This window comes from Tachyglossus aculeatus, chromosome 21, assembly GCF_015852505.1.
Source record: "Tachyglossus aculeatus isolate mTacAcu1 chromosome 21, mTacAcu1.pri, whole genome shotgun sequence".
Classification (NCBI taxonomy): Eukaryota; Metazoa; Chordata; class Mammalia; order Monotremata; family Tachyglossidae; genus Tachyglossus; species Tachyglossus aculeatus.
Window position 1 is genome coordinate 8,327,694 of NC_052086.1, and position 17,147 is coordinate 8,344,840.

Here is a 17,147-nt window from a genome sequence, read left to right on the forward strand (position 1 = left end):
GTTATATTGTACTCTCCCAAGCACTTACTGCAGTGCTTTGCACATAGTAAGCACTCAATAAATACAAATGAATGAATGAATTTGGCTCTCCAGCTAATGGCCCAGCCAGAGTTAGGACTCTGATGGTGGTGACAGATTGTGTTTTGAGGATGTGGACCCTGCTTGCCTCCCTTGATGTCCATTGGTCAGTCAGTCAAAGGTATTTATGGAGCACTTACATGGAGAAGTAGCATGGCCTAGTAATAATTATGGTATTTGTTAAGCACTTACTATGTGCCAACCACTGTTCTAAGCACTGGGGTAGATACAAGCTAATCAGATTGTCCCACATGGGGCTCACAGTCTTAATCCCCATTTTACAGATGAAAGAGTAGAAAGAGTATGGGCCTGGGAGCAGAGGTTGTGAGTTCTCATCCCGGCTCTACCACGTCTGCTGTGTGATCTTGGGCAAGTCATTTCACTTCTCTGTGCCTCAGTTACCTAATCGGTAAAATGGGGTTTGAGACTCAGAGCCCCATGTAAGACAGGGACTGTGTCCAACCCAATTTGCAGCACTTAGTACAGTGCCTGGCATATAATAAGCGCTTAACAAATTCCACAATTATTGTTATTATTTGTTAAGCCCTTACTAAGTGCCAGGCATTGTACTAAAGGGCTGAGGTGAATACAAGCAAATACAAGCACTTGGGATTCACAGTCTCAATCCCCATTTTACAGATGAGGGAACTGAGGCACAGAGAAGTGAAATGACTTGCCCAAGGTCACCCAGCTGACAAGGGATATAGCCGGGATTAGAACCCGATTAGAACCCAGGCCCCTGCTCTATCCACTACTCCAAGTTACATCTTGGCTGCTGTACGGCTTTGGGCGATCACGTAACTTCTCTGTGCCTCGGTTTCCTCATCTGTAAAATGGGGGTTCAGTGCCTGCGCTCTTCTCTGCTTAGACCGTGAGGCCCGTTGAGGTCAGGGATTGAGTACGATCTGATTGTATTGCATCTACCCCAGGGCCTGGCACCGTGGTTGGCATATAAGTAAGCACATAACCAGTACCGAAATTGTGATTCTTCTGCTCCTTTCCGACAAAATCTAGCCCTCCCATTGGCCTACTGGGTCTCACCCTCTAGACTGGAAGTTCGTTGTGGGCAGGTAATGTCTGCCGACTCTGTTATATCAGACTCTCACAAGCACTTAGTACAGTGGTCTGCACACGATAAATGCTCCATCAGTAGCATTAACAATGATGGTGGTGATGATGCCCCATGGTTAGGCCCCATCCAGAATGGATGATTTTAAAGATAATTCAGCCACGGACTCAGCCATCAGTCACAGCTGACTACTCTGAGCCCACTGGCTTATCATCGTATTTGGGGTGATTTGCCCATGCCCTTCACTCCCCAGGGGGACGTGATCTCCCTGCCACCACTTTCTGACAACCAACCATCCCAAAAATCTCTGTGTCCATTGCCCACTCTCCCATCCAGAGCTTTCTGAAGATGGAAAACAAACCAGTCCCAACCCTGAGGTCTCCCCTATGTACATTTCTCCATCCCAAAACTTTCCCCCTCTACCTTTGGTTTCCCTGTCTTTTAAGTTTTCCGTCTGACTGAACCTTCTCTCCGATGCCATGATTACTCAGTTTTCTTTAACAAAGAATGAAAAACAAATAGATAAATTAAAAAATGCCTCCCCCACCCTGTTTTTGCGTACCCATCCTGTTAGCAATTATGCAGTTATCTGGAAACTCCAATGCCTCCCTCTCCATGTCATGTATTTTTAACGTCCATTTTCCCCACAAATTAGAAGGTCCTTGAGGGCAGGATGGCGTCTGCGAAGTCCGCTGGATGCTCTCAAGCACTTAGTACAGTGCCCTGCACAGAATAAGCCCTCAATAAATGCTATTGATTAACGGGTTGACCCAGGATCAGATCGTGATATTGGCGAGCGGGCATTTTTAAGATCCAGAAATGAGGTGAGTCATAGAGTGGAACTGAGTGAGATATTCTTGCACCGAACATTGCGTTCCCTCCTTTTGCCCACGTTGCCAGAGGGGTATCGCTCATTGTTGTCTCCAGAACCTGAAATGAAGCTTTATCATCATTTTAGAAATAATAATGATAATTATGGTGGCATTTGTTAAGCACTTACTATGTGCCAAGCACTGTTCTAAGTGCTGGTATGTTTCAAGAGGTCCGTCCAGAAACCCGGTGAATTTCCTAAGCCCTGGAAAACTTGCCGAACATCCTGACAGTCGCCCTTCTTGTTTTGCAGAAGAACATGGAGGAGCCGATCGCCCTTCACGAAATGGACACGAGCAACGGGGTGCTATTGCCGTTTTACGATCCCGACACCAGCATCATTTACTTGTGCGGAAAGGTGACGAGTGACTTCCCGGCCTGCGGCCAGAGAAAACACGGTCCTTTTAACGCACTCCGAATCGAGGGGGAACGGTTCATGATGTCATCGATAAAGAATCATGGGCAACAAGGGAGAGGAATCAGCAGCTTTGTGTCCTGTTGGTTCTGGAAATGGCCCCCAAGTTCCCAGAGAGAAGGGGACACCTTTCCAGGCTTACTCTTAGAAGGAACCGCTTTTAAGAGCTGCCAATGTTCATTTATTTCATTGTATTTATTGAGTGCTTTCTGTGTGCAAAGCACTGTACGAAGCACGAGAGAGTACAGTATAATGATAAACAGACGCATCCCCTGTCTGATAAACTTGTGTCTACCCCAGCGCTTAGAACAGTGCTGGACACATAGTAAGTGCGTAACAAATGCCATTAAAAGAAAAGCATTGTTTAGCACAGGGCTCTGCACACCGTAAGCTCTCAAGAAAAGCCATTGATTAGTTGATACTCAGTTTAAAAGATTTGAAAGAGTCTAGCATACATGTTTGAGAACCTTCACAATGTGACTAACTGGAGGATTTAAAGTTAAATGAAAAACTGAGTCCCACGTGGAATAAACTTGTATAAACTTGTATCTGCCCCAGTGCCTGATACATAGTAAGTGCTTAACAAATACTATAAAAAGCAAAGCAAGGCAAAAAACAAAGCAGGGCAAAAAACGAAACCACCCTGGGTCACCAGCTTTGAATTTAGAACTTCTCCATTTGGTAAACGGTAGTGAAAATGGCATAAGATTTTCCCAGAAGCTCCAAAACCTTTGTTTCTTTCAGGGGTTGGCTGTGATTACGGGAGATTTAAGCGAACTAGAGCAGTTGTGTACTGTTTTGCTGCCATGTCGGGCATCATCCTCACAACGTGGTTTAATAATCGTGATATTGCCTAAGCGTTTATTATGTTTCAGTCACTATACTGAGCGTTGGGCTGGATACAAGCAAATCGGGTCGGACACAGTCCCTGTCCCATGTGGGGCTCACACTCTCCATCCATTTTACAGTTGAGGGAACTGAGGCCCAGAGAAGTGAAGTGACTTGCCCAAGGTCACCCAGCTGACAAGTTGCACAGCCAAGATTAGAACCCATGAACTTCTGACTCCCGGGCCCGGGTTCTGTCCATCAAGCCACGTTTGCAGTGGGACAAAGGGACCTCTGGGACGTCTTCCCTCCCGCCCTAAACTGACAAGTGACGGGGCCGCTGGACCCCTTCCCCTCCCGAGTTGAGTCACGAGGGAGGCTGGGAGGTTGAAAGCGATCGCTCCCGGTCGTGAACTGCATCACTGCTTTCCCAGGCTGTCTTAAGACAGACGGGCCAAGATGAGCACCACCACCACTCAGTTGCCCATATAAGTCGGTGGAAAGCCATTTTCTTTTTAATAGGCAGATAATGAGTCAGATTTTCCATTCCTCTTCTCTCCTGTCGCGTTAGTCATCGGAACACCGGCGTCCCGAGGCCCGGCCCAGGGAGGGCACTTGAGTTGATTCAGTCTGGAGACGGGACTACCTTTTGGTTCAGGCCAGGGTATCTGCATTTATCGGTGCTGTCAGTTTCCCCTGCTAAACCTGTATCGTTTGGTGATACAGTGTGGCCTAATGGCAAGAGCATGGACTTGGGAGTCAGAGGACCAGGGTTCTAATTCCAACTCGGCCTCATAATAATAAATTATTGTAGTAATGGTATTTGTTAGGTGCTTAACTATATGTCAGGCACTGTACTAAGCACTGGGGTGGATACAAACAGATTGGGTTGGACACAGTCCCTGTCCCACATGGGGCTCACAGTCTCAATCCCCATTTTACAGATGAGGGAACCGAGGCCCAGAGAAGTGAGGTGACTTGCCTGAGGTCACAGAGCAGATTGGTGGCAGAGCCAGGATTAGAACCCATGATCTTCCGACTCCCAGGCCTGTGTTCTATCCACTACACCATGTCTTGTGTCTGCTGTGCAACCTTGGCACATAGGTCAAGTGTCCCTGAGAGAAGGGGACCCCTTTCCAGGCTTACTCTTAGAAGTGCAGAAGGAACTGCTTTTAAGGGCTGCCAATGTTCATTTATTCCACTGTATGTCTCTGGCCTCATGTCTTCTTGTCTCTAGCCTCACTTACCTCATCTGGTAAACGGGGGTTGAGGCTGTGAGCCCCATGTGGGACAGGGATTATGTCCAACTCAATTGGCTTGTGTCCACCCCAGCACTTAGTACAGTGCCTGGAACACAGTAAGCGCTTAACAAGTACCACAATTATTATTATTATTATGGAGACCACCCGTTTGTTCACCAGGGAGACAGACCCGGCGCCTGGCAAGCAAATGGAGAAGGCTATGGGGTTCCAGTCTGACGGGGTCCTGGTCCAAAGTTTAGCCTGTTGGGGAAAGGGGGGAGGGACCAGTGGAGCTGAGTGGGGTTTGGGTACATCCAGCCCATTTAAGACCTCATCTTTGGATTTCCCTCAGGGGGACAGCAGCATCCGCTACTTTGAGATCACGGACGAATCCCCATACGTTCACTACCTCAACACCTTCAGCAGCAAAGAGCCCCAGAGAGGGATGGGCTATATGTGCAAGAGGGGTCTTGATGTCAATAAGTGTGAGATCGCCAGGTGAGTAGAAGAAATCACGCTTCGGCCCAGGGAACACAGCCGCCATGCCGGGCCTCGACTAGGCCTATTTGGTGCCATGGGTCGCCAATTCCTGCGGCGTCTGGGTGGGTCAGAGGGGAATGTAGAAGCGTCTTCTCAGGAATAGGATGAACGGGGAATAAACCGCTGGTCTTGGGCTAGGGCAGAGTGGGAATTGGGTGTCGAGAGCTTCCGTGTTAGGAATATCGCAGCTGCCCAGAGATTCTGCCTTCCACATGGAGGATGGTGGCTCTCGAATTTCTTTGCCCTCCCAAATCTGCCCAGGGGTCATTCCAGGCTTCTCAGCCAATGCCAACACCAGTGGCTAGAGCTTAACTAGCCAAACTGTCGGCAGCCTGGAATATCGGACCACTGGGTACCCTGCGTGGAAACGCTGGGTCGGAGTTTTTGGTTGCAGTGTGATAAAGGAATGGTGGCTAAATGAAAGAACTTCCAGGCCCGATTCATTCCTACAATTGTATTTATTGAGTGCTTACTGTGTGCAAAGCACTGTATAAAGCACCCGGGGGTGTACAGTATAACAGTAATATAACAAGACATCTGGAGGAAGAGAACCTGGGTCCTGGGGAGACACACTCCATTTTCAAGGGGTCAGAATGGATCCACAGCCCCACTGATGAGGCAGATCGGGAAGAAAACATCTGGAACCCAGACTAGTCTAAACCTGTGGGGAAAAGAGAAGAGGACTGGTTAAATGAACAACATGGGACCCGTATCCAAGAAAGTGAAACCCAATTTAGTTAAGCTTTGATGATTTGAATCGAGCTCAGATCCTGATTGAAATAGGAAAGTCCCAGCTATTTGATAAAAAAAACACTCTGAGTTTTCTGCTCTATAAAGATACCGATGCCGAGTAAAGCTATTAAAGACATTCTTTTCACTAGTTTGAAACAATAGCCCTGGGTAGCTGTTAACCATCAAAAAGCAAAAAGTGGACATCCATTGTAAGCATTGTACCGGGGGATCAAATGTTCCTTTGGGGCATGGAGGTGGTGGGAGGCGGAGAGGGGTCAGTCAGTCATATTTATTGAGTGCCTACTATGTGCAGAGCACTGTGCTAAGCACTTGGGAGAGTACTGAGGAGGGGCAAGGAGAAGGGAGGAAGGGAAGTGGAGAGAAAGGGGAAGGCCATTTCTTTCCCCTCTTCCCCTGTTGCCTTTCTCTCCTCCCTGGGGCCAGATGTCAGAGGTTTCTCTTGCTCCTAGGAGCTCTGCCCAATCAGTCCCCGCAGCTTGGGGAGAGGTTGGGCAGGGGCACCTGCCCTACTGGACACCCTGGGGCCTCGCTCCTTGTGAGCCTGCTGGCAGTGGCCGTCCTGGTGGCCAGCATAGCCGGGACTCGTGCAGTTAATTCCCTGGGTGGCCCTGATGTCAATCCTTGTCCCCTCATCCCTGGTGGATCCCCCAGGCTGCTCAGGCAAAGCTAACCGAGGCAGAGCCAGCCAGTCCAGCCAAGCAGGCAGGAGACGGCTCCTCATGGGGTTTCAAAACGGGGTCAGTGGAGCTTCTCGGTTCCCCTCCAGGGTACCGAATAGATGACAGTGATGTCATCCATCCTCTTCCTCCCCCTGCTTCCCTCCTTCCTTGTTCTCATCTTCCATTTTTTCCTCCTCCTTCTCCTCCTCTTGCCCCCTCCCACCTTTTCCTCCTCCTTCCTGTCCCCTCTCTTCCTGTTTCTGCTCCTCTCCCCTCCTCATCCTCCACTTTTTTCCCCTCCTCCTCCTGCGGGCCAAAGACAAGAGACAGAACCACCAGAGCTGCCCAGCTTCTGACCCCTTTCTGGGTTCAAGGAGCAGGATGGGCTTCAACTGCTCCTCCTACCCCTTCATTCCTTGCTCCCTGGGAGGCGGCCCCGGCATGTAGGACCGCTTTGTCCGGTCAAAGCTTCTTTGCGGCCACCCAACATTAATTTCCGGTCCACAAAGGCGGTGTTAGCGGTTGGTTTCTTGTAAGTGGGACTCAACTTTGCTTCCCCTCCTTTCTTTGTAAGATTCTTCAAACTTCACGAGAGAAAATGTGAGCCCATCATAATGACTGTCCCCAGGAAGGTGAGTATATCACTTTCCCCAGAGACGAAGGAGCGAGAAGACACAAGCACTGAGGCCTGATGGACTTGCAGAAAAAGCAGGGGCCTGGGAGTCGGGAGACCTGGGTTCCAATCCTGGCTCCTGGCTCTGCCACTTGCCTGCTGTGGGGACCTTGGATAAGTCACCTCACTTCTCTGGGCCTTAGTTTCCTCCTTTGTCAAATGGGGGTTTAATATCTATTCTTCCTCCCCCTTAGACTGTAAGCCCCATGTGGGACAGAGATCGGATCCAACCTGATTATCTTGCACTACTCCAGTGCTTAGTGCAGTGCTTGGCACAGCTTAAACACCTAACAAATAGCACCCGTATGAGAAGCAGAGTGGTTTAGTGGATAGAGAAAGTCCTGGGAGTCAAAAGAACCTGGTTCTAATCCTGGCTCCACCACATGTCTGCTGTGTGACTTTGGGTAAGTCACTTCACTTCTCTGGACTTCAGTTCCCTCATCTGTAAGAGTGTGAACCCCATGTGGGACAGGGGCTGAGTCCAACCTGATGATCTTGTATCTACCCCAGTGCTCAGAACAGTGCTTGGCACATAGTAAGCGCTTAACAAGGACCCTAATCATGATTAGTAGTAGCAGTAGTACTAGTAGTAACAGCAAGTCTTATTTTTCCCAGGCCTCACCCATCCACCTAAGTTTTCTGTCTTGTAGTCGGACCTTTTCCAAGACGACCTGTATCCAGATACGGCGGGTCCCGAAGCCGCTCTGGAAGCCGAAGAGTGGTTTGAGGGGAAGGACGCCGATCCGATCCTCATTTCCTTGAAGCATGGATACATTCCGGGGAAAAACCGGGATCTCAAGGTGGTGAAGAAGAACATACTGGACAACAAACCTGCAGCCAACAAGAAGTGTGACCTGCTCAACGCCCCGAAGAAAGCCGCGGATACTTCCAACATTGTGAGTCCAGTCTGGTTGGGGGGTACCCACCCCGTTGTTCAGTACAGTGCTTTGCACATAGTAAGTGTTTGAGAAGCAACGTGGCCTAGAGGGTACAGCCCGAGTCTGGGAGTCAGAAGGACCTGGGTTCTAATTCCTCTCCGCTACGTGTATGCTGCTGGGTGACCTTGGGCAAGTCACTTCACTTCTCGGAGCCTCAGTTAACGCATCTGTAAAATGGGGATTAAAGGTGTGATCCCCATGTGGGACAGGGACTGTGTCCTACCTGATTAGCTCCTGTCTACCCCAGTGCTTAGTACAGTGCCTGGCACAGAGTAGGTGTTTAACAAATACCACTGGAAAAAGAAACAAAAAAACAGGCGTCACGACAATGTTGTGCAGGAGTCTGGACTGTGTGAACACCGGGAGGCCTTTCTTCTGCCGAAGGATTGAAGCAGGCAGTCCGATGTTTGGTGGGAGCGGGGACGGAGGGAATTCTCGTTTGAAGCGCAAAGCCTAAGACGCGATCCTTAGTGCTGATTCTGTTTATCAGTCCGTCAGTCGTATTTATTGGGAGAGTCCAATATAACAAAGCTGGTAGACATGTTCTCTTCCCACAGACGAGCTTACAGTTTAGAGTGGGAAACTGACATTAAGATAATTTCCTCAACTGTGTGTGAGGGCTGTGGGACTGACAGTGGGGTGAGTAAAGGCTACAAATCCAAGAGCCAGGGCAACGCAGAAGGGAGAGGGAGTAAGGGAAATGAGGGCCTAGTTGGGGAAGGCCTCTTGGACGAGACGAGGTTTGAATAAGGCTTTGCTCGAGAGGTGGGGGTGCCTAGCTACATGATGTAGACACTCCTTGTTTTCTGGCTACATAACAGCGGAAGGTTCTGGGGCTTTCTCCTGCAGCATTCATTCAGTCGCAATCATTGAGTGCCTCCTCTGTGCCGTTGGGAGAGTATAATAATAATAATAATAATGGCATTTATTAAGCACTTACTATGTGCAAAGCACTGTTCTAAGTGCTGGGGAGGTTACAAGGTGACCAGGTTGTGCCATGGGTGGATCACAGTCTTAATCCCCATTTTACAGATGAGGGAACTGAGGCACAGAGAAGTTAAGTGACTTGCCCAAAGTCACACAGCTGACAATTGGCAGAGCTGGGATTTGAACCCATGACCTCTGACTCCAAAGCCCGTGCTCTTAATAAAACAGTATAGCGGACACAATCCCTGCCGACAAAGAACTTACAGTTTAGAGGGGCAGGCATGGAGAGCAGGCTTTGCTCTTAGCTCTTCCCCACCTCCAGGGCCTCCCAAGTTCCCATTCTGGTTTGGATCCTTGAGAAAAATACCCAGTCTATAAAGCCATTCCCGCCGTAGGTTATCACAGTGTGTTTGGTCTAGAACGAAAGATTCGTAGTGACCCCATCTCTAATTCATTTTAGCGTCTGTCTCCCCCTCTAGATTGTAAGCTCCTTGTGGGCAGGGTTCATGTCTGCTGACTTTATGGCACTCTCCCAAGCGCTTAGTACAGGGCACTGCACACAGTAAGCGCTCAAGAAAAATACCATTGATTGATTGACCCACCTTTACACGTCAGGGCTAAAAGGCCTTTGGAGGTGAAAAGTGTGTGGGGATGGAATTAATAATTAATATTAATGGTTCTTGTTAAGCACTTACTGTGTGCCAAGCACTGTTCGAAGCACTAGGGTAGATGCGAGTTATTCAGGTTGGAATCAGTCTCCGTCCCACGTGAGGCTCACACTTTTAATCCCCATTTTACAGATGAAGTAATCGAGACCCAGAGAACTTAACTGGCTTGCCCAAGGTCACACAGCAGACGTGGTGGAGCTGGGATTAGCACCCAGGTCTTTCTGACTCCCGGGCTCGTGCTCTAACCACTAAGCCACGCAAAGGCACATGGAGATGGGAGAAAGCTAGGGATGTTTAGCGGAAGGCACAGGAGCAGCCAAGTGGAACCACTGGGTCTCTTGGTCGCAACCCACAAAGCCTCACATCCCTCTCTAATCGAGGGGCTGTGGGACCCCTCCGGGGCATCGAGAAGCAGTGTGGCTTTGTGTCACACACTGCTCCCTCACTTCCTCAGAATTCAGCAGCAGAATGGGCAGGTTGTTTGAGCAGTTCGTTGCATAGTGATTCATTCCTGTTTCCTGAAAACGTTTGCTTCCCCCCACAAACCCCTTTCCGCCCCCCCCCCGCCCCCATGAACACAAACACATTGACACATCCAGTGCTCTAATTGGATTTGCAGCGTGCCTCTACACAGAGAATTGGAGAAGCAGCATGGCTCAGTGGCAAGAGCCCGGGCTTGGAAGTCAAAGGTCTTGGGTTCGAATGCCGACTCTGCCACTTGCCAGCTGTGTGACCTTGGGCAAGTCACTTAACTTCTCTGTGCCTCAGTGACCTCACCTGTCAAATGGGGATGAAGACTGTGAGCCCCACATAGGACAACCTGATGACCCCGGTGCTTAGAACAGTGCTTGGCACATAGTAAGCACTGAACAAATACCAACGTCATTATTATTATGATTCAGGTCAGCTCTCAGAGAAGCCAACAAACGGTCATTCTTTGGATCCTGAGCGCTTAGCACAGAGCTTTGCACACAGTAAGCGCTCAATAAATACGAGCGATTGCTCGGAGGTCCATGGGTGGTAGGTTTGCTCAGATTTTACCCAAGGGCCCCCCCGGAGCCCTCAGAGAGACTTCTCCCGCAAACCAAGAGGGAAGAACACAGAAACGATGGTCTGGCTTAGCATATGTGAAACTCGCACTCTGTTGTATTCCTTTGTAAAACCACCCTTTCCCTCTCCCTCTCTCTCCTCAGCAAAATGAAGCCAAGCTGGACGAGATTTTAAAAGAGATTAAATCTATAAAAGAGACAATCTGCAATCAAGATGAGCGTATTTCCAAGTTAGAACAGCAGGTGGCGAAAATAGCAGTCTGAAGGCACAGGCACACACACACACAAACACACAAACACACACAGACACACACACACACACACACACAAAATGGGAGCAAGAACTTGTGCTTTGATGGCTGGTTGTTCGTCTGAGGGAGGGCCAAAGGAAGGCACTGCCATGGAGGTACATTCAGTTTCAGATCGGTCAACCAGAAAAATGCCACATTCCAATACGAACTCTTGATTATTCTCCCAAATTAACATAAACGAAACGCGATGATTTGAAAAGCCGGGCTTTTTATCCGAAAGCTCTTCTGTTTTAAGTGTTATGTGACTGTATGTTGAACTTTTAAAAGAGAAAAGAGTGCGACTTTTACATTTTACTCCCAAATGTTATGAATTTTTGAAAACCAACCGTTGGGGATTGCAGTATTGTGCCCAAGAATTGTTGTTGTTTTTGGTTTTTGTTTTTTTTTAAAAAAAAACAAATAGGGACCAATGCCACATTGCTGTGTATGTCGATTTTTTTTTCAAGTTGCCAAGAAACCAAAAGTAGCCTCTTTCTTTGTGTCTCGCTACTTTGCAGTATTTGCGTGGGGTGGTTTGGTTGTTTTTCCTCTTCGATTTGAAAGAGACAGCCCCGTGTAGGTTTCTAAAGTAAATGAAGAGACGATGCTATTTGGTATAACGCATTCATCTCTAAACAATCAGAGCAGTTGCTACACAGGGCTGCCTCTCCCGTGGATTAAAACCAGTCATTTGAACAAGCTGTCCAACAGAAAACCGGTAACACCAAACCTGAGGCCCTTCTAATCACTCCCTTTCCCCGTCCCCCCACATCCTTTCACTGCATCTTTCCCTTTCTTTCCTTCGGGCTAGAAGCCCGGGCTTGGGGGTGGGGGTTTGTCCCAGGCATGGTCGGCCCTTATCAGTCATCTTTGCTTTAAACGCTGATCATCTAGTCAAAGCGTGGCACAATGATGTAGGCAGTTTTGGCCCGCTCAGAAAGTCCATCCTCTTTCTCCTTTAACGTCAGGTTTCAGGCTTCGGTCAAGTAACCCGACAGGCTCCGCCCCACAACAGCGAGATGCGATACTTGTCTGGAACAAGTTTTGTTGTTTTGGATGTTAACTGCCGTCGTGCCTGGCTCTGAATTCTGCGGGCATATACGTTAGGGTGCTGAAACTTGAAGGGGGAGTCTTATCTAAGCACATCAATCTTTTCGTTTTTACTTCCTGCCATCGTGTTTGCCGAATTACTGGTCTCGCCCTGATCGCTGGGCAAGGAAAGACTGACTAATATCTCCCTGGTGGTAAATTTCCCTTCCTTCTCTGCCAGCTCCCAGATAAGCATTGATCTTTCTCAGGGCCCCACTCTCCCACTGCCTTCTCCTCTTCTTTCCCGCCCTCTCCCCTACATCAGGCCATGGGCAGAATGGCTTCTCACCGAGCCAAGACCTGGGCCCAGAGAGCACTGGCCCTATCAAGGCAGAGCGTTGGGGCCAAGAGAGACACCAGGTTTCTAATGGAACAAGGCCAGCAGGAGTCAAGTCGGTCCTTAGGCCCGAGAGAGTCTCCTTCCAGTTTTATCTCCCAACATCCCAGCCCATCTGCGCACGATGCTAGCACGCTTGATTTTTTTTTTGGTGTTTTTTTTCTTTTGTTTTGTTTTCCCAGCTCTTGCTCCAGGGGCAGACTTCAGGGTGAGCCAAAGGCCGAGCTGTGAAAACATGAAAATCAGTTCCCTTTTTAGGTTAGCTAGAATGGCTCGGAGTTTTCCACCTGTCCCCACGCCACATGCACAAAACGGAACCTCGTGATTTTCCATCCAGGAAAGTTTGGAGCGGAAGATCAGGGGCGGGACATGGAGCTCCTCTGGGACCAGCGGGCGCTGTTTTGGGGAAAAGGCAAGTCGAAAGAGAGGTCATGGTTAGCGGGTAGGTCAGAAACCAGGAACAGGCTGAACGCGAAGAAGGTGGGGGCGTCCGGGTGGGTAAAGATGTTGGCATCACTGCCTCCGCGATTTCAGGGTGTCTGAATGTTTGATGTAGTGGTTTTGGGGGGGTTCTGTTTTTGTATTGAAGTGGCTAACGAACTGTGTCAAGGAAAACAATGACTAGAATGATTTTTAGGGAAATCTGCCTAAATTGCTTCATGCACCCAATCTGCCGCCGACCATCATTTTTAATACCCCGGAAATAATCGGGGATTCCGCTGTCAGATTAACCATCTAAACAAAATCGGTGGAGGTGAAATACTGTAGGGGTTATGGTTCAAGGGACAAGGTTATCTGTATTCAGTGGGTTGCCTTGTGTTTTATTTAAATGAACCAATGCCTAACCAGGCTCAAACAGAGTCAGTGCCTGAAGCTTTGTGTCTTCTTCTTTTTTGGTCGGTGTTTTTTTTAAATAATTTTTTGTTTCTGAAAGCCGTGATATCCCAGAGGAGAACCAGTGAATTATTCCAAGATCGGCTCTTATAGAGCGGCCATAGTATTCTGTCAAAATATCTGCTTCCATTTTCAAAGATAAAGTCATTGATTACAAAGTCACGTCTCCTTGTTTCTTTCACCACCACCACCCTTGACTCTTTTGAAATAGCCCACCCTTACGCCTGTCCAGTAGCCACCGGTTGACTCGTGACTTATAGCAACAAGGAGAAATCAGTCCACCGGTGGTATTTTATTGAGCGCTTACTGTGTGCAGCTGTGCTAAGCACTTGGGAAAGTACAACAGAGCTTTGAGGCTCAATTCTAAATCTATTTCCATCTTTTGAGACTTCCGTCTTTTCCCTGGGCGAACTCATCCTCTCCCATGGCTTCATCTGCCACCTCTATGTGGATGATTCCCAAATCTCCATCTCCAGCCCTGGTTTCTCTCCTTCTCTGCAATCTCACATCTCCTCCTGCCTTCAGGACATCTCTAAGTGGGTGTCCCACCAACACCTCAAAGTTAATGTCTCAAACAGAGCTCCTCATCTTCCCACTCAAACTCTATCATCCCCGTGACTTTCCCATCACTGTAGACAGCACCACCACCCTCCTTGTGTGACAAGGCTGGAACCTTGACAAGCTTGACTCATCTCTCTCATTCAGTCCCCATATTCAGTCTGTCACCAAATCCTGTCAGTTCCCCCTAGACTGAAAGACCGTGGTGGGCGGGGAATGTGTTTGCCAACTCGATTCTATTCTCCCAAGAGCTTAGTACACCGCTCTGCCCATAGTAAGTGCTCAATAAGTACCATTGATGATGATGATGATCTCCACAGCATCACAATAATCCACCCTTTCCATCCAAACCTGCCTAGATTACTCCATCAGCCTCCTTGCTGACCTCCCTACCTCCTGTCACTCCCTTACTTCAGTTCATATTTCACTCCGCTGCCCAGATCGTTTATCTACAAAAACGTTCAGTCCATGTCTCTCCACTCCTCAAGGACCTCCAGTGGTTGCCCATCCACTTCTACATGCGATAGAAACTCCTTACTCTTGGTTTTAAAACACTCAATCAGCCCGCCCCCTGATTTCCTACTAAAACCCAGTCCACCCGCTCTGCTCTTCTAACACCAACCTACTCGTTGCACCTCGATTTTGCCTATCTCTCCACCTACCCCAGGCCCATATTCATTCCATTCATTCAATCGTATTTATTGAGCACTTGCTGTGTGCAGAGCACTGTACTTAGAGCTTGAGAGAGCACAATAAACAGACACATTCCCTGACCACAACGAGCTTACAGTCTACTCACCCCATCCTCAGCCCCACAGCATTTAGCGTCCTTACCGTAATTTCTTCATATTAATGTCTGTCTCCCCCTTTAGACTATAAACTCAGCGTGGGAAGGGAATGTGTCTACCAACTCTTTTGCATTGTACTCTCCCAAGTGGTTTAGTACAGTGCTTTATACACAGTATAAGCATTAAATAAATACTATTGACTGATTAACCGAGTTGGGTATATGGGGTCCCTGCCCACAGGGACCAGTGTGGACCAGTCCCTGTATACAGACCAGTGGAGAGAAGAGGTACGGAGGTACCAATTTGTCCTGAGAAGAAACAGAGACAGCTGATTGGGCACGTGACATCCCAGATTTTCTGGGACAGTGGGCAAAGAGCAAATTGGCACAGAGCGTTATCAAGTTGCCACCACCCCGCACGCTTTTGTGATCTTGATTAGCCATCTAGCACCCACCCAGGACCCGAGACTGGTGTTCTGGGACTTCCATTTGTTTTTTGCAGCCGATGTCAGCGAGGAAGGGAAAAGATCAGATTGAGGAGATTATCGAGCTGTCTCATTACTCTCTGCTGCCGGCCAGGTCAGTCAATCAATCACTTAATGGTATTTATTGAGCGCTTACCGTGTGCAGAGCACTATAGTGGGCACTTAGGAGAGTAATAATACTTACGGTATTTGTTAAGCACTGGGGTAGATTCAAGGTAATCAGGTTGGAACTAGTCCCTGTCCCCCATGGGGCTCACAGTCTTAATCCCCATTTTACAGGAGAGGTAACTGAGGCCCAGAGAAGTGAAGTGACTTTCCCATGGTCACACAGCAGATAAGTGGCAGAACCGGGATTAGAACCCACATCCTCTGACTCTCTAGCCTATGCTCTTGCCACTAGGCCATGCTGCTTCTCTCCGCAGAATTAGCAGTCATGTTCCCTGCCCATGATGAGCTTATGGTCTAGAGGGACTAGCAAGAGTCATCCAGGCTGGGTTGGCTGCTAAAGAATGTCGTCGGGTCCTGGGATCATAGTGTGGGGAAGGGTGGTCAGGGCCCAGCATGACCCCAGCTTGACTGCCTGCCAAATCACGCCTCCAACCTCTCACCCACATCCTGCCTCTGGCCTGGAACGCCCTCCCTCCTTAAATCCCACAGACAATAACTCTCCCCTCCTTGAAAGCCTTATTGAAGGCCCAACTCCCCCAAGAGGCCTTCACTAAGCCCTATTTTCCTCCCCTCCCACTCCCTTCTGGGTCACCTTGACTTGTTCCCTTTATTCATTCCCCCTCCCAGCCGCACAGCACTTGTGCATATCTGTAATTTTATTTATTTAGAGTAATGTTTGTCTCCCACTTTAGACCGTGAGCTCATTTTGGGCAGGGAATACGTCTGTTATATTGTACTCTCCCAAGTGCTCTGCACACAGTATGTACATATATGTATATCAAGTGCTATCGAGTTGTTCCTGATTAGTAGCGACTTTATGGACATACTGTCCCCAGAACGTCTCATCTTCTGCCATAATCTGTAGCCTTGCTAACTACTCTTCCGTTATCATTGTTATGGTTTCTATCCATCTAGCCGCTGGTCTGCCTCTTCCACGTTTTCCCCGGACTTTTCCTAGCATTAATGTCTTTTCCAGAGAATTAGACCTTCTGAGGATGTATCCAAAATATGCTAATCTAAGTCACATTGCTAGATCATATGCTAAAGACCACATTGGCTTAATTTGCTCCAGAGCCCATTTGGTTGTTTTCCGGGCAGTCCATGGTATTCGCAAAAGCCTTCTCCGACACATTTTAAAAGAACCGATGCTCTTTCTTGCCTGTTTTTTTATTGTCCAACTTTTGGATCCCTGCGGTGACACTGGGAACACCATAGAATTGAGCCAGTAAGCACTCAATACGATTGACAGACTGACGTACTATCCGATGTACTCTCCAGCCAAGAAGACGTAGGCCTTACACAGACTCCGTCGGCTCCTTGGGCGGTCCTGCCGGTGGTGCTTCTGGGCCAGACTCGGTATTCAGTGAGAAGATTGCAAGCAGTGAAGCCCTGGAACATATAATCCCAGCACACAGGAGAAGCGGCATGGCGTAGCGGATAGAGCATGTGCCTGGGAGTCAGAAGATCATGAGTTCTAATCCCCGCTCCTCCATTTGTCTGCTGTGTGACCTTGGTCAAATCACTTCACTTTTCTGTGCCTCAGTTACCTCATCTGTAAAATGGGGATTGAGACCGTGAGCCCTACGTGGGACAGGGACTCTGCCCAACCCGATTTGCTTGTATCCACCCCAGTGCTTAGTACAGTGCCTGGCACATAGTAAGCGCTTAACAGCATGGTGTAGTGGATAGATAGCATGGTCCTGGAAGTCAGGAGGTCATGGGTTCTAATCCTGGCTCTGCCGCTTGTCTGCTGTGTGACCTTGGGCAAGTCACTTCATTTCTCTAGGCCTCATTCCCTCGTCTGTAAAATGGTGATTGAGACTGTGAGCCCCAC

General features: G+C 48.6%; 1 protein-coding gene across 1 annotated transcript in view; it reads left to right on the forward strand.

Annotated features, from left to right (window-relative positions):
• The window catches only part of CORO1C (coronin 1C), a 74,081-nt gene extending 60,604 nt beyond the window's left edge, over positions 1-13,477 (forward strand). Inside the window, exons 7-11 of the mRNA XM_038762573.1 lie at positions 2,271-2,375; positions 4,851-4,996; positions 7,025-7,082; positions 7,774-8,019; positions 10,850-13,477. Of these exons, the coding sequence (XP_038618501.1) occupies positions 2,271-2,375; positions 4,851-4,996; positions 7,025-7,082; positions 7,774-8,019; positions 10,850-10,969 (675 nt within the window). The 3' untranslated portion in view covers positions 10,970-13,477. The remainder of the gene's footprint in view (positions 1-2,270; positions 2,376-4,850; positions 4,997-7,024; positions 7,083-7,773; positions 8,020-10,849) is intronic.
• The last annotated feature ends 3,670 nt before the right edge of the window (positions 13,478-17,147 follow it).